At 40.3% G+C, this 27,597-nt stretch overlaps 1 protein-coding gene across 1 annotated transcript in view; it reads right to left on the bottom strand.

Moving 5' to 3' along the window:
- Positions 1-12,260: 12,260 nt before the first annotated feature.
- SPMIP7 (sperm microtubule inner protein 7) overlaps positions 12,261-27,597 on the bottom strand; it is a 35,722-nt gene continuing 20,385 nt past the window's right edge. The window contains exons 8-9 of the mRNA XM_077808717.1: positions 16,213-16,320; positions 12,261-12,384 (exon numbers count right to left, since the gene is read on the bottom strand). Of these exons, the coding sequence (XP_077664843.1) occupies positions 12,261-12,384; positions 16,213-16,320 (232 nt within the window). The remainder of the gene's footprint in view (positions 12,385-16,212; positions 16,321-27,597) is intronic.

Genomic DNA, 27,597 nt, shown 5'->3' on the forward strand with positions numbered 1-27,597 from the left:
CCAACAACTCCCATTGGCCACTGTTCCCTGTTCCCAGCCAATGGGAGCTGCAGAGTTGGCACTCAGGGCAGGGGCAGCACACAGAGACCCCCCTAGATCCCTCAGCTCCTAGGGGCCATAGGGACATACCGGCCACTTTGGGAGTGGTGCGGAGCCAGGGCAGGCAGGGAGCCTGTCTTAGCCCCGCTGCACCGCCAGACTTTTAGTGGCCTAAAATCTCCTGGATTAGCTTCAGTAACCTCCGGGAGATGAAGCCCAATCCTGGGAGACTCCCAGACAAACCAGGAGAGTTGGGAATATAACATAAAAACTTTGGCCAAATTACTACAGCAGCAACTGTGAAATTGCTTCTAGCAACCAAATAATTTTCCAAATGCAATACTGTAAGTCTGTGATTTATTTTTTAAATTCCTATCAATTAAAAGGACAGCACCCAAAGCTGTGGGCTACAATAAATTGCATGTCATAACATATTAAGTGGTAATGCAAACTGCAGAAAATGTATATACAGGAGAAGAAAAACATATTTCCTGGCTGAGAACCTATAGCGGGGATCAGAATTTAAAGGCTGTATATGTGTGTGTCTTACTTTGGCTTCCTCTATTTCAACTGAGTTTTCACTGGCGTCTTAGAACCAAGCCTTTACTTACCAAGTAGAGTCCAAGTCACGAGCAAACATGCCGTGAGATATAGCTTAGCTGCAGTGATCTGCTTTTGTCTGAGATGCAATGTGGTTTATGATGGAAGCTGCACTTAGGAAACAAAACCACAAAAGGCTAGGATACACTAATCGGAATATCATCAGGCATCTAATCAAGCTTGACACAATTGTCAATTTAGGCTGTGTGCCTTGCCAAATTGCAACCCTTCAAGCCCCTTTCCCCCTCCACACCATTTCTCCAAGGTTTGAACACAATCTACTCAAATTCTTACTCTCAAGCTACCACTCAAATTCTGTCTTTGGTATCTAACTAGATGCTGCATAACAGCAGCAAATTGTTAGGTCTCAGCCCTTTGCTGATCATGCAGAAGGTCCTGCCTGCATGAAACCATATCTAGTTGATTTAATTCTCTGTCTTTGTGGCATTATTTTAGCCAAGTTTATTACACTATTCTTTGCTTTAACATTTATGTTAGACTAAAGTACACAGCTGAAATTGGCCTGAAAAATTAATCAAACCAGACACGATGAGTAAAATATTCCAAAGCATTCACTCCTGAGTGATTTAGGAGAATACTTCCCATTTTCAAACATGACTTAAGCATTTAGAAGCTTAATTCCCTTGACTTTCAATGAAGCTTAGGCTCCTAAGTCACATTTGAAAACATGACCTAGACTCCTAAATCACTTAGGTTCATTTGAAAATTGTACCCAGTAACTACTTGTCCAACTTTTGTCATAAATTGAATTATAATGAAAATATAAAGATATTTTACTCACCCATCAAAAAAAGAGAGCCTTGGTGAATGGAATTTTGCAAGGCTGGACTAGAAGTATTTTGCAGGCCATTGAGCATATAGTATTTGTGAGCTGATGAACAAACATACATGGGACTGAAAACTCCTCTTGTGATCCTTTATGTTTTGTTGCAACTGAACGTGTGTGATAAACTGAACGTTCTGCGTTCTGCATCTGACTTACCTGAAAGAGGTAGCTCAAGGATCTAAGCATCAGGGAGTGAAGAAATTACACACCTGAACCACAGGGTCAACTCCCAGTCCAGTTGGCTCAGTTGTTGCTAACATGGATCAATTGATTATTGTGTAGTTTGGAGTTTGATTGTCTTTAGGAGGAGACCATATAAATCAAGGCCCCCTTAGCTCCGTGTGGGCAAGTGCCCAAGAATTTTAACCTTTTCCCAGGGTCAGACATTCCTTTGGCAGTTTAATGAATCTGGTTCAATATCCTTCTCCATTCTCCCTTATGCCAGCTTCAGCCTCAATCTCCTCTCACAACTTTCATTTCTGGCTAATCTTTCCCCATCTCTTTTCTCTCCCTTTCACAATATCCTTCTCTGTCCCTGGGGCTGCTCCGAGCTCTCCTTCCTTTGTCACTCAGTGGGCAAAATTCTGGCCCATGTTACCTTCTCCAATGCCTTCTCTCAGGTAGTCATTTATCCAAAACAAGTAGGAAGTTTGCAGAAGGTTACTTACAAAACTGGGGAAGGAGGGCTGCATCACATTTTGTGCTGAGCCCCTCTGACCTGTGGAATTCCCCCTCTGAATGGATTTCCTGGAGCAGCTGCGTGGCAGGTGAAAGACTTCTCAGCATGGTATCAGTGCTCTTGTGCAGACAAGGTTGTGGAAGAAAGGAGCAGGGAGTTCCAAGCAGATAACCTTAGCCTTAATGGATCACATAGAAATTAGGGGATCCATGCTTTTGAAACAAAAACCACTGCCTTGTTCCTCAGTGATTGGGCAGGGAGGGGAGCACACCAAGATTACTTCCCATGGTGGCCTTACTGAGATTCCTGTCCCTTCCCCAGGTACCAGTAGGGGAATGATCTGGCCCTTTGTTCTTTAACCCGCTTACTACTGTCTCCACTCTGCCTCCCCTTCCCTCTGTCTGGCACTTTGTCAAGTAGAAATGATTGAGATTTATCAAAACAATTTTTGCCTATGGAAAATATTTGTATTGGTCAAAAAATTTCTGTTTTTTCAATGAAAAATAGAAATAAAAAAATTCAGCAAACATTTTCAGCTAAAACCAAAAACATTTTTCAAAACTGAACATATTTTGAGTTCAGTTTTTAATTCAAAAACCAAAACTTGAGTGTATTTAGCACTGTTAGGAGAAGTAGTTTATTGAGGTCCAGATCCTTCAAGAACTTATGTACATGCCTAAGTTTACTATGATGAGTAGTCTAATTGAAATCAATGGGACAACTAATGGCAGTGAAGTTAAACACATGCCTAAATATTTGTAGGCTTGGAGCCTAACGCTGTAAGCTCTTCAGAGTAGGGACTGTCTTTTTGTTCTGCATTTGTAGAACACCCAGCACAATGGAGTCCTGGTCTATGACTGGGGCTCCTAGGCACTACAGCAATAGAAGTAACACTAATCAAAAACTCCAGTGTGAAACAAGAGATTTCACAGCTAATCACTACATCTAAGGTTAGGGAAGAAGAAATCCAACACAATTCAAAGGGTCTTCCATATAATAAAGCAAGCAAAGAAGTTAGAAGCTTGACAGCTTAAACGTGCTAAACAGAAGTGAGAGACCTATTTCCCTGAAAGGAAACTTTGGGAATCATATTTCCAAAGTTGCTGGGAAAAAAAGTTTTATAATTTTTAAAGACCATTTTTTAAAATTAACTTTCAAGTTAGTAAGTAACTTTTACATTAACCCACATTTTTAACATGCAGGGTACTCACCTTATAACAGTTTTGAAGATTTCCATAGACACTGCTTTCTAAAGGGAAAGAAAAGGAGTACTTGTGGCACCTTAGAGGCTAACAAATTTATTTGAGCATAAGCTTTCATGAGCTACAGCTCACTTCATTGGATGTGAATTCTTTAGGCTTAATTTACCCTTGCCTTTACACCTGGGCAAAGGGAAGTGCCAAGTGGGTGAAAATGTTACCAAATCAGGATTCACATTGCACAGGTGTAAATGATGGCACAATTTGCAAGGCAGTGGGGAATTCAGGCCTTGCAATTCTATTTTGCGTTATCAAACAGAGCCTGTGCCTGGAAGTATTTTTAAAAATGATTGCCCCCACTGAGAGAGAACTAGAGCATATTAGTAAATATGTCTAGCCTAGTTTTAAATGTCCCAAATAATAGGGACTTAAACCACTTCTCTTGAAAGACTACTTCTTTAGTCACTGATTGTCAGAAGCTGGGAATGGGCAACAGGGGACGGATCACTTGATGATTACCTGTTCCGTTCATTCCCCTGGGAGCACACTGGCCACTGTCAGAAGACAGGATACTGGGCTAAGTAGACCACTAGTCTAACCCAATATGGCTGTTCTGATCTTCTTAAATCTGAAGTACAATCATTGTTTAAGCCAATGGGAGCTTTTGAGTGTGCATCAGCTCATAGAACTGGGAAGTTGATGATGTTATCGGTAATTCCCAGATGTCTGTTCTATATCCTGTATAGTATTACTCAGATTAAATCAGTTTTTCTTTACTTTAGATCTTAGAATTGGTAAAAAAAAAAAAAAAAACGAACAAAAAAAACCCTTTTCCTATTTTTTTTTTGCAAAAAAATCATTCTTTTTTGATTGAAATTAAAAAATTTGGATTCATTATTTCATCAAAATATTGAAATTTAGAAAATTTCAGCCATCTTGACATGGTATCATGCTTCCTATTTTTTCTTGCTTTTGGCTTTAAAAGACAATAAAAAGAGCTAAAGCCAGAGTTTAGCTGGGGTAATTCTCCAGACAAGGAAATAACAGAAATTCAAAAATAAGCAATGGGACTGGGCAGAGGCAGAAATCTCAGAGCTTGTATAAACCAAATTAGAACTAACTACTTTTTGGACCTTCCTGGTAGCTTTTCACATCTCCTGCTTTCACATTCTGTAATAGGTTAAGGAGAAGGCTTCCTCAGAAGTTTTAAATGTTTTAAAGACCCTGACTTTGCACAGCACTTAAGCATGAATTGAAATCTAAGTCCCATGGACTTCAGTGGGACTATTCACATGCTTAAAGTTAAGCACATCCTTAAGTACCTTGTTGAATTGGGGCCTAAACCAGTATTGCCACTTTGGCAAAGATGTGTCCTGTTGTGGCCTCTGGTATCCTTCTACACTTCTGCAGTTAGTATTTTCAAATGCTTCTGAATGTTTTTTCCAGGCCAACAGTGTTGAACTGGAATGGATTGATAGTAAAGGATCTATTAAAACATCATTGGGAAAAGCTCTATAGTTCAAAGAATCCGTGGTCTCAGTTAGCCTTTATAGGCATTTAAATGCTGTTGCTAGAAGGCCAGAGTTAGAGGGGTGGAGGAAAGACTACAGCCTTCTCTTTTACATTTCATGGATCTTTAACCCTTATTTAAAGAAAATTTTGGATTTTGGACCAAATAACTGTGCTTGTAATTATATCAAACAGTTAAAAAAAAGCTAGTTAATGATGTTCAACATAAGTAATCATGTTAAATAGTGAAATTTAATTTCTTAAAAACTTAAATCCTCATATCTTTTGGAATGCATTGTACTGTAGGATGTCTGAGTAAATTAAATTCTCCCCTGCACACTAAAGCATCAATTTCCTTATGGTAATTATCTGCTAGATTGGATCTGTCAGTAGCAGGGTAGCATGCCTGACATTATACCCTCTTTACAAAAAATGATTACAAAAAATTAAGACGAATGAGTAAAATTAAGGCTGCGGCTGGTAAGCCTATATAAAGCTCTCATAGATCACTTTACATAAGATACCATTGTACTGGATACTAAGCTTTTAATGACTAGTCGCATAATGAGGTGAAGTCCATTAAAGAACAGCCAAGGTAACCGATCACAGAGATAAGGGCTAAAAAATGATTTTCAGCCAACTAGAAGCAATTTATTATACACAAAAAACATAGCTCTAACTGAAATGTCTGGATGGATGAGGAACTTTTGAAAGTTGACAGGATTTCCTTCCTGGGAAAGTTTTACAAATATGATGGGCGATCATCTCTGTCACATTTGATTTTTTTTTCTTTGCAATTCAGTACTCTAGAAATAGTTCATATAAGGCTGAACTGTAGCACTGGATTTCATTAGCCCACTTAAAAGATAAATTAGAACTAGGCATGGCTGATATAATGGAAACTCATTGCTCACCGCCCACAAGCAGAGTCTGTATGGAAGCAAGCTAGTTGTTGCAAGTCAATCGCTATTGAATAGCGCCTAGTGCTTGAAGCTGCTTTAGGAAAACAGTTCAGATCAGAATCTGTGGGCATGTCTACATTGCAATAAAACACCTGCGGCTGGCCCATGTAAGTGGGCTTGGGCTGCAGGCAATTAAAATTGCAGTGTAGATGTTCAGCCTCAGACTGGAGTTTGGGTTCTGAGACGAGGCTCTAGACTAAGCCAGAATGCCTACACCACAATTTTACAGCCCTGCAGCCGATGCCCCACAAGCCCAATTCAATTGACATGGGCCGACCATGGGTGTTTATTGCAGTGTAGACATATTCTGTGAGACAGAACTAGCTTTGGGGGTTTGCAAAGTAGCAGGACAGGTAACTCATTGTCATGGAGGCCCTGATTTGCAAACACAAACACATGCGTAACTTTTCTCATGTATAGTCACTATGATTGCATGTGAGTAAAGGTAAGGACATTTAAATGTTTGCAGGATTGGGGTCATATATATATTCTATAGTTTTGAGGAAGACTGGATTTGAGACATAAAGTTTGGCCCTGGCCCTGATTCAAACATTCCTTTAGACCAGAGTTGGAGTTGGGGTTGATTTTTGGATCCAAGTTATTGATTTGGCCATTAGAGAGTTAAGGCCTGATCCAAAGTCCAATGATGTCAGTGGATGTCTTTTCACTGACTTTTTATGAGCTTTGGATTAGGCCCTCAGTGGTCAGCTGCAATTTGGACAAAACTTTCCCTATAACTAGGGTTAGTCATATCTGGAATTTGGCTTTGGATCATGTCTAGGGCTCAGAAAAACTTGACTGAGACAATTTTATCAATATTCTCATTAAGCACTTAAAAACAAGTGGAAGTTGCTTGTTTCTCATGAATGTATGTGACCCTGTTATTTCAATCATTTCTCTTTCATTCTCAAATCATTTTAAGGACAAGTTGGTTAGGTTTACAGTCTGCTGACTATACCATTGTTTCAGCTGTGTAAATACTAGTGTATTTACCGTGTCAAACTGTTTGTGGCTAATACAATTATATGCTTTTTCACTGATATCTGATCTGCTAATTAGCTGGAAAAACATTTTGATTAGGGTGACTGCTTACCCAAATTATTTAATTGTCCACAAGCAAGGCTGTCAGCAAAAAATATGAAAATGAGCCTAGGAAATGCAGTAAAATTCCACTAACAGCTCTTCAAGTTAAGGTTGAACATAGAAATAGGAAATGCAATGTGGAGAATACAGGACAAGAAACTAGCTTTGTGTTGCTCTGAAATTAATTTTAATAAAATAATGTCACTTAGGTTTTATTTAGCCCTTTTTATCCCATGTGTCAAGGCAGTTTGCAGGTATCATTAGCCCCATTATACAGATGGGAAAACTGAGTCAGAGAGAGACAGAGATAAAGGAACTTGTTCAAAATTGATGACAACCAGGGGCCACATCATTGATTTAAAAAAAGGAACTTGATTTTAAAAAAGATGGCCGAGATCTGGGACTAACAGCAGGTGTGCAATACAATCCACTGTCAAAGGACGGTTTAGGACTCTTTACTGATACACAACCATTGAACAATTAGTAGCTGTCCAACATTACAAATAAATTCTACAGAACAAAAACAGAGTTAGCTATGGGTAGGTCTACATTGCAATTAAATACCTTTGGCTAGCCCGTGTCAGCTAACTCAGGCCTCCAGGGCTCAGGCTGCAGGGCTATAAAATTTCAGTGTGCATGTTCAAGCTTAGGCTGAAGCCCAAGATCTGGAACCCCATGAGGGGGAAAGGTCCCAAAGGCTAGGCTCCAGCCCGAGCCCTGTGAGCCCTAGTCAGCTGACATGGGCCAGCTGTAGGTATTCAGTTGCATTGTAGACAAACCCATAGTGTACAAACCTTGTCAGAAAGATGCTTCTTATGCACATTACCAATGCTTGCAAAGGACATGCCACCTCACACAGTGATCTTGTCAAATCTCATGAACTAAGCGGTCAGGCCCACTCACTACTTAGATGGGAGACCTTCAATAAAAATCCAGGGTGATACAGGAAGGGATGATTCAGCTGGTGGTGATCTGTAAGTCAATACAAAGCCAATGCCCCGGTCTGCTCTTGAAGCAAGGTGCTATTTTTCAGATGAGATATAAAGCTGAGGTCTTGACCTCTGCTTCTCTTTAAATGTCATATGACAATTTGTGTAAGGGAAGGTGGTTTTGTTAGCCACAGTGCCCTGGCCTTAATTCCAGTGCAGACAATTATATTTTCCCAACCTCAAATTACTCTGCAGTTTGTTGGATACACTATTCTGCTTCATAAAAAGAAAAGGAGTACTTGTGGCACCTTAGAGACTAACCAATTTATTTGAGCATGAGCTTTCATGAGCTACAGCTCACTTCATCGGATGCATACCGTGGAAACTGCAGCAGACTTTATATATACACAGAGAATATGAAACAATACCTCCTCCCACCCCACTGTCCTGCTGGTAATAGCTTATCTAAAGTGATCATCAGGTTAGGTCATTTCCAGCACAAATCCAGGTTTTCTCACCCTCCACCCCCCCACACAAATTCACTCTCCTGCTGGTGATAGCCCATCCAAAGTGACAACTCTTTACACAATGTGCATAATAATCAAGTTGGGCCATTTCCTGCACAAATCCAGGTTCTCTCACAATTAATTCTCTCACAATCTTTCTCCAATTAAATGATGCTTTTACTTTCAAATTGTTTCTCAAGGTTGTACAGATTTCTGCCACATTAGATTTCTGCTTTTTTATTTTTGATCACATTTTAGGAAATAAAAAAATGCTTCAGTCAAAAAAGAAATGAAATGAAGCTTTTGATTAGTTTATCATCCTCCTCCCTCCCAACCTCTTTAAGTATATTATATTCTCCAAAATCATTTTTGGATTTCAGGATCAGGAATGCCACGTTTTCTGATATCTGATCATTTTCTACCATAGTTGTTGATGTGTATTGTTTACCCAACAGACATTTCTCTTTCACTTGGATATTCATTACTAAATAATTCTGTGAGAAGACACAGACCACTGATTTTTTGCAATTTGCATCACCACACTCTAAGTTATGTTGAAAGCTAAGCTTTTTGGTCCTCTTGTTTTGGAAGTACATTAATATTTCTGTGACCTTTACTAGATGGCAGACGAGAAGCATTAGGAATAAAACAACAAACAAACCAAAGGAAACCAATATTTTAAAATGCATATTTCTGATCCTGGCCTTGAAAGGAGCAAGAGAGAGAAGAATCTACTCTGACACAATTGTAAACTTTATTTAAAGTTAAAATAATTTCTCTGCTGTAGCCTACATTTTTTTCCATGTCAAAATGTTTCATTATGATGCATACTATGCAAAAGAAGAACAAATATATTTGAGATTTTTTTAATACGCATGCATTTTAAAATCATACAAGGACTTGTTTAAAGATGTTTAAGAAGGTATAGAATGGAGTAGTTGAAGACATACTTATTCACTGTATACATTTAGGTTGCTCTATTAAAAACGTGCTCACAGTGTCATGATAATTATTTTATACCGAGTGACTTTAGGTTAATTCATTTTCAAAGCCTGCATTTTAAACAGTAATGATGTCGCCACACTTTATGAGTGGAATGGTATTTCTTTGTGTGCCCTAAATGATCAGTTTTAAATTCTTATTTTTAAAAGAAAAACAACCGATTTCTACCCAGGAAACTGGCTCTGTCTCAGCAGCATTGTTTTGCAGTGGTTTAACTGCACACCGGAAGCCAACTCTGTTCCTGTTCATCTAGGTACCAATGGCACAGCATAACAGGGCAGGTCTAGGAGTGACTTTTTAGTGACTTAAATTTCCACTGCTTTATGAGCAGCAGACACATATTAAGGTCCTGATTCAGCAAGGTGCTTAAGCATGTGCATAGCTTTTATTGCCAGTGAAATGAGAATGGGGGAGGGAGTCATTTGGATGTAAACATTGCTGTGCCCTGTTTGCAACCCAAAAGCTGGAGGGTTCTGCCTGTTAGGCATGTCTTACAGAAAGTGAAAGTGACTTTAAACTGATATTAACAACATTTCATTCACCCTCTTTTTCCACTGTTTACTTTTTTATTTTTCTCTCAGTTTGGTCAAACAGCATAAACAGTTAAATGTAAATCACCCTTTTAGAAGTCTTTTTATTTTTGGTCATCATTCTAACACAGAGGTAAGGACATTCGTTTTGTTATTTTAAAAATATACAGATCCTGATCCTCAGCTGCCATAAATTGCCAAAGTTCCTTAAAGTCATTGAACATTGTTTCTGTTCATAGACATCAAAGGGAGTTAGACTAATTTACACCATCTAGAACATGGCCCATATTTTTTAACTTGACAACTATCTCTTTAAACCAGTGGACTTTCTGTGTGTGTCTGACTGTCATGTATAATACAATACAAAAGAGATGAGCTAAATACCTAATCTGAACCCCCTTGAACTTTGGAGAAGTTTGAATTTCTATTTGATATTTGTGGGTTTGACCCATCTCCAGTTTAAAACATTAGCAGAGTTTGTTTTAGTGGAACTCAAACTTTTCAAAACTTGGGCCCTGATCCTGCAATACCCCTTCACCCAATGGGGCATTGCACAGGCACAGGGGAGGATCGGGGCCCTAGAAGATTTAATCTGAATACCAGTCTCTCTCCTTCTCAAGCATAACTTTTGGAGCTGACTACAAACTTTCAAGCACCTTTGTAAGGTACATATTAATTCAATGGAACACAAAGGACGAAATTTGCAAAAGAGTCTCTTAATTATGTCGGAAAAAGTCATATGCACACCCAATTTTGCAAACCCCACATGTACAAGCAAACCAAGTAACTGTACATCAAATGTGCACCTGAGCATTCACTCCCCTGATGTGCAAATTCACGTGTGAATTAAAATGTCTGTTTTGTAGATGTAAACACAGACATGTGTAAACTGACCAGAACAAACAGGTGAATAACTGACAGACATGTTGGATGGGTTTAAGCAGCAGGCCACAACTTTATTAATTATACCTTTGGGAGGGCATTATATTGCCTGCCCCAGTTCTCACATACCAGGCATTTAATTGGTTCCACAGTGGGTTACAAGGCTTTTACCACAAATCAAACAATAATTTGGGGTAGACCCTCCCTGGGCTTAAGGTAGATGGAGTGACAGAGGCCACAAGGCTGGGTGGGGGGAACCTCAGTCTGCAAAGACTTCAAACTCCTCCTCCTTTATAAGCATAAAATACAACTGCACAATCTTGAGTCTCATTTACCTCTGGGATCTGGCCCTTTTATGCTTTACCCACACTCCACACCGGTGGCAAGTTGTGACAAGTCAGTAATCATAACAACATTATATGAACCTCAAATCCTATTGTTTCTAAGCCAACTGTGCTAACGAGAGGCTGTGAAGAAGGCGAGAACACCCACCAGACTACATGCCATTGTGGCCCCAATAAAGGAAGCTAGCATGATCTCGGAGTGAGGATGCAGGAAAGGGAGTCAGGAGACCTGGGTTCTTTTCTTAGCTTTGCCACTGCCTTGCTCTGTGACCTTGGTTATAACTTCTATATCTTTCAGTTTCTCTGGGTGGGTTTCTCTCCGACACATGACCAGGACTGGACTGTGTACATCACTCTGCAGTATATAAGAGTCATAGAAATCCTCTTAGCTGGCTGTGGGAGAATTCCCTCAGTGGAGATATGCTGAATACACAGGCCCATCACAGACCATGTGCCAGGGGGATGGCCAGGGACTGGAATGAGTGATCGCATAGCACGATGCACATTCTTGGCAATGCTGCCACCCACAGGGAGTCCAGGATAGGCTGTTGTAACCTAGCACAGAACCGCAGGCTGTCTAAACTATAAAGGCAGCCATTTTGGCTCCTGGATCATTCTGGAATTCTAAGGGTGTAAAGAAGTAAAAAAGGCACCTTTTCTTCTCCCTTTTCCCAAAGCTGTTTTGTGCTGCATCTCCAAGAGGCGTAGCCTAGACTTTCACCCTATGACACCCATCTTTGTAAAGCACTCTGAGAGCTACTGATGAGAGGCACAAAGGATGACTATTTTTTATTAAATTGAAAAAATGTTATATACACAGACTACACTGCATATGCAATACAGTATATATGGGTAGCCCTTCTATACATCACTTTCTACCTTAATACTGAAATTCAATACAGTAATTATAGTTCAAACCGTGAAGAGTCCTCCTACTTCTCAAATTATTTTAACCATAAAAAATAGCAAGTCCTAAATACTGAGTATAGTAAGAACATGTAATAAAGACTAGCATGTCCACACAGACACCCACTTCTGTATTCTTTTACTATGGTTCCATTTTTAAGGTGTACGTACTATACACATTTCCTTCCTTCCCACCATTAGCCATTGGGACTCACAGTCACACTGGCAGCAGGGCTGGTATTGTTAAACCTTTATATTTTCTCTCTCCACCTTGTTGAAAGAATTTTGAGGATAAACTGGAGTAAGTATTTGAGACAAAGGGCCCTGGTGATTAAATCGAGATGAGCGGCCACACTTTGCTATGTATCTGCAATTACAAAAAGAAGAAAATCTCTTTTAAAAATAATCTTTTTTCATATTTCTCAGAAACACATTCTTTGCTAATCGTTGTGACCACTGACTCTGGAGAAAATGTATACAATTCATAACAGTTCCACACTATTAGATTCAGCCAGATCAACAATGGTGGCAGGAAATTCATCAAAGTTGTCTTTGGTGGCACTCTCCCCCATCCAGCCCAGGCAAAGTGTTCCATTGTATTCTGAGGTGTTATGGTGAAGACATAGAGACAGATTCTGACAGCATGTAGCTAGCAGTGAATCCCCCTGGCATAAGAGAACTCCTAGCTAGCATAAAGCTGGCATAGGCAGTTCCTACACCAGATGTCCCCAATCCCTGGCATACAGGCCATTTAAGGACCCTATACCTGTGATGTAGAAAGATTTAGAAAGTTTAGAAAGTTAGAAAAATTTCTCAGTTATTGTAATTCTCATCAGGGCCTGGGTTGGTGCAGAAAAGACTAGATTCAAGAAGCTGTAACTTCCTGGCTCCCCCTGCTTCTCCTGCACTAAGCCCAGATTGGCTGTAGGACAGAACCTGGCTCATTATGTCTTGTGGTGGGAGCAATGGCTGCGGACTCAGGTTTTACAGATTGTATGAGTGCCAACTCATTTGCTTTCACTGAGAATACCAAATTTGTTACTGCTTTCCCATATTTTCCTTAGCAGAATTAATTTATGTTACACTGTATGTACCTATGGGATACCTACCACACGTACACACGAGTGACTCAAATTCTGCCTTTATTTACACTTGTATAACCCCACAGATTTCAATGGGTGGATTGCATTGGGTGTAAATCAGAGCAGAATGTGGTCCTATGTCTTTTAAATCCTACTTTACCTTTTGTGCACTTCCCCAAACAAATCCGTTCTCCTCTTCTTTAAAGCTCCCTTTCGTGTTCTTACAAAGTGCCACTTGCTCAAAATCCAACAAACAGCATGCTGAAAGGAACCAATCCTTCTCTCCAAAAGCAATCAAATGCTATGCACACTCAATTATGAGTTTACTACTTATTTAAACAAAATCAGTGGCAACCCTGTGTTGAAAAGATAAGAAGGCTTATACAGTAGAACCTCAGAGCTATGAACACTAGAGTTACGAAAGACCATAATGTTTTGTTCTGAATTACGAACACTTCAGAGTAACGAACAACCTCCATTATTGAGTTGTTCATAACTCTGAGGGTCTACTGTAATGATAAGATCATCATATTTATACCACACTATGTATTCCATGTGGATTTTTATTTGATGAATGGCTATGGACAGATATTTCAAACAGAGACCAAAACGTTAAAAGTTGCAAAACAAAAACATTCTACATTCTCTGTAACATTCCCTAGTAGATCATGTCTCAACAAAATATTTCTAATGCAGTATTCAGCTCCCATATTTCAATTGCACTAAAAGACATTGAAATGATCTATTACCCAACACCCCAGTATCTGAGCACCACACAAATAATAATAATAAAAATACTTTATTTATAAAAGAATGATATTCACGTTCAAAGATGAAAGGACAATTTTGTGCTGTTGGATAGCCCATGTGACCCTATTGATTTCAGCAGATTTATGAGCAGCCTAAAGAATTTCACCCCAGATATTGTGCATCTCTATTCAAATTAAATAAAGTGCAGAAGTTGTCTAGAATATTGCCTGGTCTGTCCACAGGTGAAAGTTTAATGAACGTTCATGTAAAAAGTATATTAGCAGAAGACTACAGTAATCTCCTGTGTTGCCCTTAATTGTCTTTAAGTGGGAGTTACAGAACAATGAATCTATACTGCTATGTCAAATGAGGTAGCCACAAAGATATCCATCACTGAGAGTCCTACATATCAATAGTGTTACAATAAGGGGAGTCCATAAAGACCAAAATGTAGAAACAAAATGGATCATCATCCATGAAAGCAATAAGAGGATGAGATAACCTCCCCACAAAAGGAGACTATGGGTCCATTAAAAAATACACTCCATTTCTTGGTTAGAGTGATCGGACCCAGAAATACCAGAATTCACCTCTCCATCACAGGTCATTAATGGCCCCATCCTGCACCACTGAAATCAGTGGGACTTTTGCCATTAACTTAAAAAAGTGCAGGATGAAACCGTATGTGCTATTCTCCAATATGTACTGTGCTGACCAATTCCTGGGTACTCATAGGATCTGCATTTTTGTTTTTAACACAGCAGTTTCAAATATAAGGCTATATTCTGCCATCTTAACTCATGGTGAATAGTATCTCACTCCATGAGTAATCCTACTAAAAGTAAAATATATCTGTTATTTACTCATAGAGAAAGGCATTTCTCAGTATGAGTAATGGTGCCAGAATCTAGTCCACAGTGCCTGTTTATACTCTCTCTCTCTGTCTTTCTCACACACACCCGTTACAAAAGCCCTGTGACTCTGCCTGGTTTCCAGAAAGACCCCATTAGCACAGGACAAGAATCCTTTCACACATTACAGAAAAAAAATCCATGCGCTGCCATATGGATTAATTTTTGCAAAATGTCATGACAAATTTTGTCCCTATTTTTAATGAGTGAAGTCCAATTGTAGAACCAGAGAAATGCTTAGTTGCACTGCTTACTGCATTTGCATGATAACCCCGCAGAAAGTCAAAGGAAATAACAGACATATTTTATTTTCTCAGATCGCATTTGCACCTGATTCTTTGCTTTTGAAATTTGATATTTGTCTGAATGCTGCCAGTGATCTCTGCAGAGGCACATCAGCATCCATGTGTGTGACATTTAAAAGTAACTTGGTCTTACAGCAAGCTGATTGAGTTCAGCTCGATTAGCCTATAAAATCTCAAAGACCCGGTTGTGTATTTTCAATCTTTATAACCTGAAAACTGCTATTATAGAAGAATGCCTATTTTCCAAGTATAGCCACAGAAGAAAAAGGCAGAGGTATCAGGAGAGAGTGCCAGTATGTCACACTCAGTCACGAACCGTTTTGACAGAGGAATTCTTTAGTAGCCAGTCAGCTCCCCCTGTACTGGTGAAAGTGTATATTGTCTTAAAACTAATCAAAATAAAAGAGTGTTTAAAAGATGAATGTCTTAGAAATTAGTGGAGACTTCAATGTCATCGTAAAGTCTTAGATCACTATGGGAGAAAAAATAGTCCATGATCTAAAGGGGAGATACAAAAGCATATAGGGGAGAGGACAACAAATAATTATTAAATAATTCTCCAGCTGCTTCTGGGGAGGAAAGCAGGATAGAGAATCACAGGAGGGACTTTTACAATGAAAATGCTTGGCAAGGCGTTCATCGTCAGTGATGAACCTGGTATAGAAGGGGAACACAGAGTGATGAAAACTGTAACAGTTTTCTGTGAGGAAAGCATCCATGTCTTCAGGGCTTCAGACCCGCCAACAAAATGCAACCTCATATTTGGCATTATTAAATGTAATATAGTCCAAAAAATTTCAGCACAGACAGATCTCAATCAAAACTTAAACACAGGGGTCATAATCTAGCCAACATATCCAATCACGTAACGTGGAAACAATCACTATTTTAGGACTCCTGGTTAAACTCAGCATTAATGTACATTTTAATGAATTCCTGTGGTAAGCTTAAAAGGAATCGTGAAAACCAGGAACGATCTTAGATTGTCTTGGCAGCCACATGATTCGATTTGACTCGCAATATTTTTCTTTAAACCAAGGAAATGTCATGCTTCAAATTTAATTGTTCTTTAATTAAATAACTATAATTAGGACTTTTCCTCTAATGTATCTGAACAAATTGAGTAATACGCCTTACACTTACTTACCCATGCATTTGTGCAATTATCGATGGGGATGTTGATGGAAGATTAGAATTTGCCGGGTGGGTTGCTGTCCAATGAACCTTGCCAGTGTATCCAGGGATATTCGGAGTGCTACAGGGAAAAGTTAAAAGGGGGAAGGGCAGAAAAGGACTAAATTAAATGAGTACAGGCTTGAAATAATCAATCACAGACAGTTGTAAAACCACTAGCTTGTATTTCTATATCCAAGGTAGATAGGTGATACAGGGTGTAAATGTGTGATATTATATTGCATGAAAGCACCGGGCCTGATCCCCAACTGATATAAATTGTCATAGCTTCTTTGACATCAATGGAGCCATAATAATTTACACCACCTGAAGATCTGGCCCACAAGCTCAATTTTGATTACAGAGGGCAAAAATCCATTCTCCAGTGTTTCTCATCTTGTTTTGAAATGATGGGTTTTATTTGATTGTCTGTACACTACTCATGACCAAGAACAACATTTCACCAAGAGGAAAGAACTAGAAAAAGTGGTTCACAAAAGCACTAAAGCCAATATTTCAAACATGGCTTACATTTTAGGTGGGATTTAGGTCCCAATTTCAAACATGGCACTTAGGTGATCTCCTTTTGGCAGCTCAGTCTGAAATTTTTGGCCTATGCCCAAAGTTCTTGCAACAGAGGTTCCCAAACTTTTTTTGCTGAATGCTCCCTGTGCTTTGGAGGTTCATGTCACATGTGCAGCTGCCTCTTTCTAAGAAACAGTATTTCCATGGATGCCTGAGGTCTGGGAGTCCAGCCCGCGAGCATCCCTTGTCAGGTACATGCTCCAGGTGGGTGATCCCAGCAGGACACCGAAAGCTGGACTTCACCCCTCTCCTTGTGACCCTAGGACTCCCCTGTGTCACTGACAGGCCGCAGGCTTCTGTGGCCTTGGCACAATCCCCAGCACGCATAAGCAAGGGCCTGTGCTGGCAGGGAGAAATTACCTCCCGAGGGGACCCATGCACATTCGCTTCTGAAGAGATGAATGAGCTTGACTGAGTCACCCCTACTCCCTGCCCAGGAAGAGACTACTCCCCCTCTCTCCTTGTACCCTTCCTCCTCCTTGTGCTACCAGCCTGGCAGGAGCTGGCGACTCAGCTAGTGAAACATATTCTTATTTTATCAACAATATTTTGAAGAAACAAGAAAAAATCCGTAACTAGTCAGCTCATTCGGTGCCCTGCTAAACTCCTTGTGCCCCCTCCCCCACAAGAAGGGGTTCCCCCAAGTTTGAAAACCAACATCCAACAACAATTCTACAGTTTTGCAAATTTCAGGTATGATTTCTGGTATATTATTCTGGGTGATTTTCCTAAAAAAAAAAAATTTACATTGCTCCTGTTCTATTGGATACAAAGCATTGAACCATCAATACATTTTTATCTTATACAAGCAGTTTAAGATGTTAGACGTATATTATTAAAAAATCCAATGTAACATCTGAATTTTTACTAGTGTCTTTAATTTAATCTTATTTAGCTATCCATATAAAGAAAAGAAACAAAGATGTGCAATGATACAATATGATCCAGGGAATCCATCCTGGATTATGGCCTAATCCAGTGGTTCCCAAACTTGTTCCGCCGCTTGTGCAGGGAAAGCCCCTGGAGGGCCGGGCCAGTTTGTTTCCCTGCCGCATCCGCAGGTTCGGCCGATCACGGCTCCCAGTGGATGCGGTTCGCTGCTCCAGGCCAATGGGAGCTGCAGGATAAAGCAGCCAGTACGTCCCTCGGCCCGCGCCACTTCCAGCAGCTCCCATTGGCCTGGAGCAGCGAACCGCGTCCACTGGGAGCCGCGATCGGCCGAACCTGCGGACATGGCAGGTAAACAAACCAGCCCGGCCCGCCAGGGGCTTTCCCTGCACAAGCGGCGAAACAAGTTTGGGAACCACTGGCCTAATCCATCAAAAAAATTAAGCACATGTTTAACTTGAAGTACATAGGTAGTCCGGTTAGGACTACTCACTTTCTTAAAGATAAGTACTCGCTTAAATGCTTTGTTGGATGGGCAAGAGTGCTCAATACTTGGCAGGATTGAGCCTTTGTATATTACTTGATAATTCATACAAAATTAAATACACTGACAGCCAATGATAAAGAGAAAAGGAAAGTTTTCATGTGAGATGCAAACAGATTGAGGAAAGATTTTTAGCTATAGAGGGCAGCACAACTGAAAGATCAACTCCTAAATGGCAAGAGTTGTTGGGAGGGGAAGGAGAGAAGACAGAAGCAGGTTGAAAGAGAGCTGGAGGAGTAAAAGCATGTGAGGTCAGAGAGGGAGCCCATGCATAGTTTAAAAAATGTCCATTTTTATATGATATAGAATTAGGGACAACCAGTTATTGGCATCAGTAGTTAACTATTTCCTGTTCTGCCAGCTCAAAATAGGTAACCATTGAACTATATATTTACCCAGACTGCCCATACACAAGCAGACAAGTCTTTCATGACAAGCTGTTTCAGCCTGTGACTCAGCTAAGTACAAGGGACTGTAAAGTACAAGGGACTATAAACCCTTTTGTGGGCTCGTACATTCTGCAAATAACAACAATGCCCATTTAGGAACTGCTTCCGAGGTGCTTTCTGACACCCGTGTGCTCCCTAGAAAAATAAATCTTAGAGCGTGAGATAGTACATAGCTATTAATTTTCAGTACAATGACCAGAAATCCCTTTAAGCTAAATTCAGTGCAGGATTCAAGAATCGACTTATGGGAGAGGTGGTTTATTAAATAATTCTTTGGCTGTGTACCTAGGCAATTTTTTACTCTAATTTCTCATTGGGGTAGAGATAATGTTAAAATGCTGCATCTATAGAGTATGTGACATAGAGATAAAACATGACGTATTTGTTGGAAAATTCATTTGTCCCACAAGAGATTCAATCCTCTGGACCAGCTAAGCTGTGCTCAGCATAGGAACATCAGAGGGGAAAGGTGGATTTTATGTCATGCCCACTCAGATCCAGAGGCTGATGGAAGACTGATCTGGTCAACAGTATTACACAGGAGCAGTTTTGGGGGTGCTCTATGTTATATCTAGCTACCCATGGTTCCAAGGGGCCTTTCATGAGTTTTTTTTCTTATCCCCTTTGTCATGCTCCTACATCAGCAGAGGTGGCTTGCAGCCAGGACAGCAACTCTATGCCACCTGAGGATTCCCTTTACTTATGAGGAATCGCCACATAGCTGGTCAAACCAGCATTTCTGCTGCTTTGTGGCACCATCGCAGCACAAAGCAGCCTTAGCAGGCCTGAGGATCTGGGCTAATATTGGGGCACATTTTCTGAAATAGTTACAATGGTGTGTGTGCAAAACTCTGCCTTTTCGTGGACAAATGGACAATGATCTGGTTGTGTGCAGACCAGGCAATAGCACATACATATACTTATTTGCATGTGAAAATATCTAATGTGTGTATTCAAATACAGGGGTTTATAAGAACAATGGATACATTTGTGCAAACACATGCATTTAGCTATCTCGGATCATTTGGTCCATAAGGACTATTTTTAATCTTACTGTGATTGGAATTTTACTACCCCGATGATGTGATATTTACATTAGAACCTCAGAGTTATGAAAACCTCGGGAACGGAGGTTGTTCTGAACTCTGAAATGTTCGTAACTCTGATCAAAACGTTATGATTGGGGCTGAGTGGGGGTTGAGCACCCCCTGGGGAAAATTAGAAGCCAGCTTCTGGGTCCATGAAAAATTTTAAATCAAAATGGGGGTCCTCGGGTTGCTAAAGTTTGAGAACCACTTCAATATAATACTGTGTTAAATGTAAACTACTAAAATTAAAGGAAAAGTTTAAAAATAATTGATAAGATAAGGAAACTGTTTCTGTGCTTGTTTAATTTAAATGAAGATGGTTAAAAGCAGCATTTTTCTTCTGCATAGTAAAGTTTCAAAGCTGCATTAAGTCAATGTTCAGTTGTAAACTTTTGAAAGAACAATCATAACATTTTGTCTCTGTCTCTTTGTGTGTCTCTGCTGCCTGATTGTGTACTTCTGCCTGATTGTGTACTTCTCCAAATGAGGTGTGTGGTTAACCGGTCAGTTCATAACTCTGAGGTTTCTACTGTAATAAGATATCATATAAGAATTGTTCATTAGACTCTCAGTTATAGAATGAAATGCTAATAACTTCCATGGAATTGCACCAGTGTGACAGAGAATTTGGGCCATTGCATGAAATCTCATAATATCTTGCAATATATCATAAGGCTAGTTGAAATTAACTCACATAACAACTGTATAATAGTGTAGACATCTGAGTCTTATTATGCATTGTGAAGCATCTGATTTGTAAAATCTTCCAACCTTTAAAGCTTGCAAAACCACCTAACCTAGCACTGCTAGTGACACAATTTAATTTCTTTCACTAACATATTTTCCTTGGAAAGAAGATAAGAGAAAAGCAACATGAATATCCAAATGTGCTATACAAACAGCAAAATGAGCGCGAGAGACAGTCCCAGATTCAGATTTGTTCTACATTGTTGTCTGCCTTTTAGAAGTGATTCACAGAGTTAACATACTTCATAGCATGCTGAAGGATGTTACACTGAAAGAGGAGGAGGCTATGTAAAGAGAAGCTAAAAGTACCAGGATACTAAGAAAGCCTACACTACGTTAACCAGCTGCCCTCATGGGAACCTGAAGAAGGGATGCAGAAATGTGCTGCGGTTATGCGTGTGATAAGGTAGAAGAGACTGAGGTTAAAAAAATACCCCTTTGGTTTTTGTTTTTGGATCACGCTGTCTAGTTCTCTTGTGTTTTCTTTGCTGAGATGTTGAACCAGATCATCTCTGCTGAAAAAAACAACTGAGTGCCAGGCTACAACTGGCAACATGCAACACTCTTTGTGGTTAGGCTTCTCGTCATCAAGTTTTCTTTCTGTCACCATGACGTTTCTCTCATCTTGCTCAGATGCTTCCTTGTTATTACACTAGCAGCCCTCACTCCCCACAAAAAACAAAACAAGCCTCCACCATATTCAATGCATAAGCAATTGAAGCTGTACAAGGCCTAAGATTTCAAACAGAAATTGGGTGCATCCATTTGTGGTTGCCCATTTTGAGACACTTTAAAGGGGCCTGATTATCAGAAAGTGCTCGGTAACTGTTCTCTGAAAATCAGAAAGTGGTTTAAGTTGGGCACCTGAAAACTGAGGCACTCAGAAAGAGTAATCACTTTTGAAAATGTAGGTTTTAAAGTTCCCTGTGCTTTAGCTTGAGTGGTAAACAGGTTCATGGTCATTGTTAACTCTCCCTGCAAAACAGAAACTTCTGCAAAAGAGTAATCTTTCACAGAGACTGCTAAATGATCATTATACACTGCTCTTAGAGCAGGGAAGAGCTCCCACAGCTCCTTACTCCTTCTTAGACCCTAGTGCTTCAGTTCCACAAACAGAAAGCACTGAATAAAGCCATAATGTGCTCACATGAAGCGTTAAAGAACACCTACAGTAGGTTAGAGTACCTAAGTCTGCTTCTGATCTTGTTTATACCTGTTTTACTTAGTGTGTGGTCTTACTTCTGATTTACATACATGTAAGATCAAAACCGGTATTTTGTTAGTTACAACTGTGAAAAGCAGATGAAAAACACTACCATAAACTAATGGCATATTTTGATTTGCTAGTGTTTCACACTCACTTTGCACTAGTGTAAATGATAGAGCTGGGTGGGAAACAGTTTTCCTGTGAGAGTTTTCAAGAGTTCAAAATTTTTCCCATCCCAAAATGGAGGGAAAAGTTCTAAATCACAAAAATATTCACAAACTAATAATCCGAAAAAATCCTGGACTGGGTCAAATATAGTACACACGAACTAAAATCTTGAAATAAAAAATAGTTTTGAACAGAAAAATGTAACTTTTCATTTTGAAAATGTCAAAACAGGACGTTTTGATAATTTTGAACCCAATAATTTTTTTATTGGGAGATTCATCAAAATGAACCCTTTCCCGCAACAGTTTCAGTTTTGCCAAACTGTCATTTTCTGATGAAAAAGATGTTACTCAGAAAATTTCTTACCAGTTCTAGTAAATGAATACACAAGGTGAAAGACATTGGAAGGACCCTGTGTCTATCTAATTATGGTCTATGAAGTTTCTGTTATGACTTGAAGATGGTTCAGGGACACATAAAAACAGTGAGCTAGAGGCTGATCTCAACCCACGTGTATATTTGGAGTAACACAACTAAAGTCACGTGTGAGATCATAATCTGGCTCAGTGTGTTTAGGGCACTGACAGTAAGGGTGCTGATAAACTTGGAGGAACATCTACAAAGAAAGGGAATATAAGTTATCGGAGGAGAATGGTTTGAGTGCAGGACTTGGAACTCCAGGGGCTTTATCCTTTAGAGACTGCATGTACAGAGCTCCCACTGCAAACAAAAGCTTGCAGGAGTGGGTCTTCGAAGAGCTAATTCTGCCTCTGACACCAACATCAACTGTGGCCTTGCACGAGTCACTTACACTTATTTTCCAGATATGAAAATTGAGGAAATAAAGTTAACTCTTACTGGACAGAAGTGTTAAGGAGATTAATTAGTTAACACTTGAAAAGTGCTGCTAAGCAGAAAGTCTTAAATGTTAGTTAAACAGTGTGTGGGTGTGAGTGAGTGACTGCATGTAGCACTGCCCTCTACTGAAGGGAATGAAAACTGCTGATCTATTTGTCACAGGCCTTATATCAGGGGTGGGCAAACTTTTTGGCCTGAGGGCCACAACTGGGTATGGAAATTGTATGGTGGTCCACGACTGATCACGAAATTGGGGGTGGATTGCATGGATTGGGGGAAGGGATAGCTCAGTGGTTTGAGCATTGGCTTGCTAAACCCAGGGCTGTGAGTTCAATCCTTGAGGGGACCATTTAGGGATCTGGGGCAAAAATTGAGGATTGGTCCTGCTTTGAGCAGGGGGTTGGACTAGATGACCTCCTGAGGTCCCTTCCAACCCTGATATTCTACGACTCTATGAGGTGAGGGCTGTGGCTGGGGATGAGGGGTTGGGGTTGCAGGAATGTGCTCTGAGCTGGGACCAAGGGATTCAGAGGGAGGGAAGGGATCAGGGCTGGGGTAGGGAGGTGGGGTGCAGGCTCTGGGCGGCGCTTACCTCAAGCAGCTCCAAGAAGCAGTGTCATGTCCCAGCTCCAGCTTCTATGTGCGAGGCGTGGCCAGGTGGCTCTGCGTGCCACCCTGACCACAGGTGCCGCCCCTGCAGCTCTCATGGGCCATGGTTCCCAGCCAATCGTCACTGTGGGAGCAGCATGAGGAACCTCTTGGCTACCCCTATGCGTAGGAGCCCGAGGGGGGACATGCCACTGCTTCTGGGAGCTGTGTGGAGCAGGACAAGCCCTCCACCCGACTCCCTGGTTGGAGCGCCGGAGCAGGGCAAGCCCTGGACTCCACTCCCCGGCGGGAACTCGAGGGCTGGATTAAAGCGTCTGGAGGGTCGGATGCGGCCCCTGGGTCGTAGTTTGCCAGTCCCTGCCTTATATTGTTAATGAGTGCCAGATAACCTTATTTAGCTCAGGAGGCAAGGGCCAGTGCTTTGAAGCAAGAGAATTTGAGTTCTGTCCTGACTGCTGTGTAGTTCCAGGAGGCTGTGATACGGAGCAGTGTGAATAACAGAAAGTGATGTTTGTTACAATATGTAAGGTACAAAACCAGTGAGAGACAGATGCAGCATTAAAGCTGCCACTTCAGGCGATCTGTTAGCTCTCACTTTAAGAAACTTTGCTATGTAAGTTGGAATTTACTAAGTGTTACTACATCATGCATTAGTTAGTTACAGCCGTGCCAGGAATAAAAAAAAATTGTTCATGCAGTGTCTGTCACACCAAGCGTTTACTGGTGCCCCCCACATGAATGCTACAGAGGAAATCCCCTTCAACAGTGTGGGAGTTTTTTCCATTGACCCTTAGAACACCTGCAGAACTAAAATATCACTTAGACCATACTCTCATTGCAACAGCTGATGGGGGAAGGGGTCAGATAAAGGAAAAAGCTGGTGGCTGGCAGATGGAGGAGAAAAAGACCTATAAAGACATTTAAATAAACAGAGTAAGGTGGCGTCATGAATCCATGTGCTAAAGTTAGAACAGAGTTTTCTCTTGGTATTGAAAATTAACCTTCTTATGCATTTTTGAATGAAATATTTTTGTTTGTTAATTAACATGAAAATTAATTGTGTCATTACTTATAATATTCATAAATGATCTGGAAAAGGGGGTGAACAGAGAGGTGGTAAAATTTGCAGATGATACAAAATTCCTCAGGATAGTTATGTCCAAAGCTGAATGCAAAGAGTTACAAAGCGATCTCACAAACTTGCGTGACCGGGCAACAAAATGGCAGATGAAATTCAATGTTGATAAGTTCAAAGTAATGCACATTGAAAAACATAATCCCAAATATACATACAAAATGATTGGGTCTAATTTAGCTGTTCCCACTCAAAAAAGAGATCTCGGACTCATCGTGGATAGTTATCTGAAAACATATGGTCAATGTGCAGTGCCAGTCAAAAAAAGCTCACAGAATGTTAGGAACCATTAGGAAAGGGACAGATAAAAAGACAGAAAATAGACAAATGCCACTATATAAATCCATGGTAGTCCACATTTTGAATACTACGTGCCTTTCTGGTTGCCTCATCTAACAAAAGATGTACTAGAATTGGAAAAAGTGCAGAGAAGGACGACAAAAATGATTAGGGTATGGAAAAGCTTCCATGTGAGGAGAGGAGAGATTAAAAGGACTGGGACTATTCCTTTTAGGAAAAAAAGATGACTGAGGGGGATGGGACAGGACGACCGGGGATGGATCACTTGATAATTGCCCTGTTCTGTTCATTCCCTCTGAAACACCTGGTACTGGCCACTGTCAGAAGACACGATACTGGGCTGGATGGACCACTGGTTTGACCCAGTAAGGCCGTTCTTATGTTCTTATCATTTTCTTTTTATTTATTGGGAGGATGGATTTCAAAAGCAGCTAAGGAATTTAGGAGCACAAATCCCATTGAATCTCAGTGGGGCTTGGGTTCCTAAATCACTTTGATGTTTTTGAAATCTCCTCCTTTGTGTAACTAGCTCACATGACTTGCCTTACTCTTTGAAAATGCACAGGAATTGGAGTTTCACCAGCAATCAGGCTCTCTTTTCTCCCACAGTATGCATGTTTGCAAGAGGAGTTCACCCGGACATAGCCAAATTTTGAAAAATACTCAACAGCCAACAGATCTCATTATGACACTGGGCCAGTTCTTCATAATAGCTCAGCACCCAACAAGCATCCAGCATACTGAACTCTTTTGGAAATCTGGCCCTAACTGTAGCTGTTGATTTATTTTGAAAATCTGGCCCACAGTCCACTTTTCTCATTATCTCATTACTCATAACTTCTCCCTGCCTGACAGTTGGCCAGCTACGTAATGTACAAAAACAGCTTCATTATTCATTTTTTACAAACAAATAAAAAAACAAGCAAACTAGTTAGTTCAGCTTGTTTCAAACCCCAAAGTAGCTCCAGAATAAATGACAAAGGCCCCAGTCCATCAAAGCACATAAACGTGTGGTCAATTCCATCCCTATAAGCAAAGCACTTACACACCTGTGTGAGTCCCATCAGCTATAATGGGACTTATGCAGGAGTGTAAGTGCTTTGATGAATTGCGGGCAGGGAGAAGAGATAAAGAGAAGGAAAAGAAAACAAATATGAAAACAGGAAGTAAGGAGATAAGTGCGAAGAGCAGGAGGAAGCCAGACAAAAGTGACGGGGAGGGACAAGACACACAAAGAGCAGACCTAACAGCCATGGTGTTAGTGTTGCCCAACATACTTTTTTGGGGCAAAATTATATAGAAAACTGGCAATAAATAACCAGAACATTTACTTTGGAAGCTCACTTGACTATCACACACACAGAAAAGTTTTATGTCTGCCCGTTTGCTTTTCTAATGACATGTATTTCACCCTTTCTTAAAATCCTAGGTGCTTCCAGTCCTCAGACATGTGTTCCAATGTAATAAAGGTGAAAGAGGAAGGATGGATCAACCCCAGTGTGTTTATAGCCAGCTCGGGAGTGAATCTGCAAACAAAATGTCCTTAACAATGGCCTACTCAGGGCTGGCCTGGTGATATGCAGTGCATTGCCATTTGGGATCTCTTACTGGGTGACGAGGAGCAAGAGATTACATTGAGAAATCAATTTCCAGGTTTCTCTCATGGCAACGCAGACTGATCATGCTAGGTCACTGAGCCAGACCACAAATATGATTTGGATTAATATAAATATAGGTTCAGAAGTTTAGCATCTGTGGCTAAGTCACAGGTTTCTTATATGGGAGTGGGGTTCCACTAGTTATTTTGTGTCTGATTCACACAGGGAAAAAATGGTTTATGAGAACAAATACATCTCTGTATCTTTATTTGTATTTCACGCTCAATGAATTTTTTAACAGACCACGCTTTAAACAGTATTATAGAGGAATTCCAGTCTCATGATTAAGGCACTGGACTGGGATTCAGGAAATGTGGGTCTGATTACTGGGTCTGCCACAAATTCTCTGTCCAACTCAGCCAAATCACTTAATATCTCTGCATCTTGGTTCCCCATCTGTAAAGTGGAATAGTACTATTTCCTGGTTACACAGTAATCTCTTCAGGGCAAGGACTATATTATGTCTATGTATAGCATCTTGCACAATAAGCCCCCAATCTTGGTTGGGGTCCTTAGTACCACAGTACAAATAATAATGACCAGAGTTTGTTTTTTTCTAATTCCTTTAAAAGTAAAAAGATGGCTTTCTATTCCCCAACAGGGGAGAACGGATGGGCCCAAGAGGAATACACTAACCTGCTCATCACCTCTCTTCCCCTTTGTCTCTGCAATCTGGCCCACTGTCTGCCCCTGAAGAACTGGTTTCAGATTTGTTACTGCTCTTATTGATAAATACTTTCTTGCAGGGCCTGGGGAAGAACATGAACTTGCCCCAGAGCACTACATGAAAGTGATGTCATCACCTTAGTGCTTGACACAGGAATTGCACCTGATCTTTAACAAAACATTGAAAGTGACTTACTATATAAACTGTGTCAAATGCAGTGGGAAAAAAACAGAAAATTATTTTTCTGTTATCTGTTTAAATTACAGTAAGCTTACCATTTAATACTAGTATGTACCAAATAGTAGGTAAGGCCTAACAATAGTGGGTACAGAATTCTCAGATGGAAGTTTGATTTGCAAGACTCTTGCTTTCTGCAGCAGCCTATGAGATTTCCAGCTATGTATTTGTCAGTCCTTCTGGCTACAAAAAGTCCACTTCACCTACAGTAACAGTTTA

The sequence above is a fragment of the Eretmochelys imbricata genome, chromosome 2, assembly GCF_965152235.1.
Source record: "Eretmochelys imbricata isolate rEreImb1 chromosome 2, rEreImb1.hap1, whole genome shotgun sequence".
NCBI classification, from domain to species: domain Eukaryota; kingdom Metazoa; phylum Chordata; order Testudines; family Cheloniidae; genus Eretmochelys; species Eretmochelys imbricata.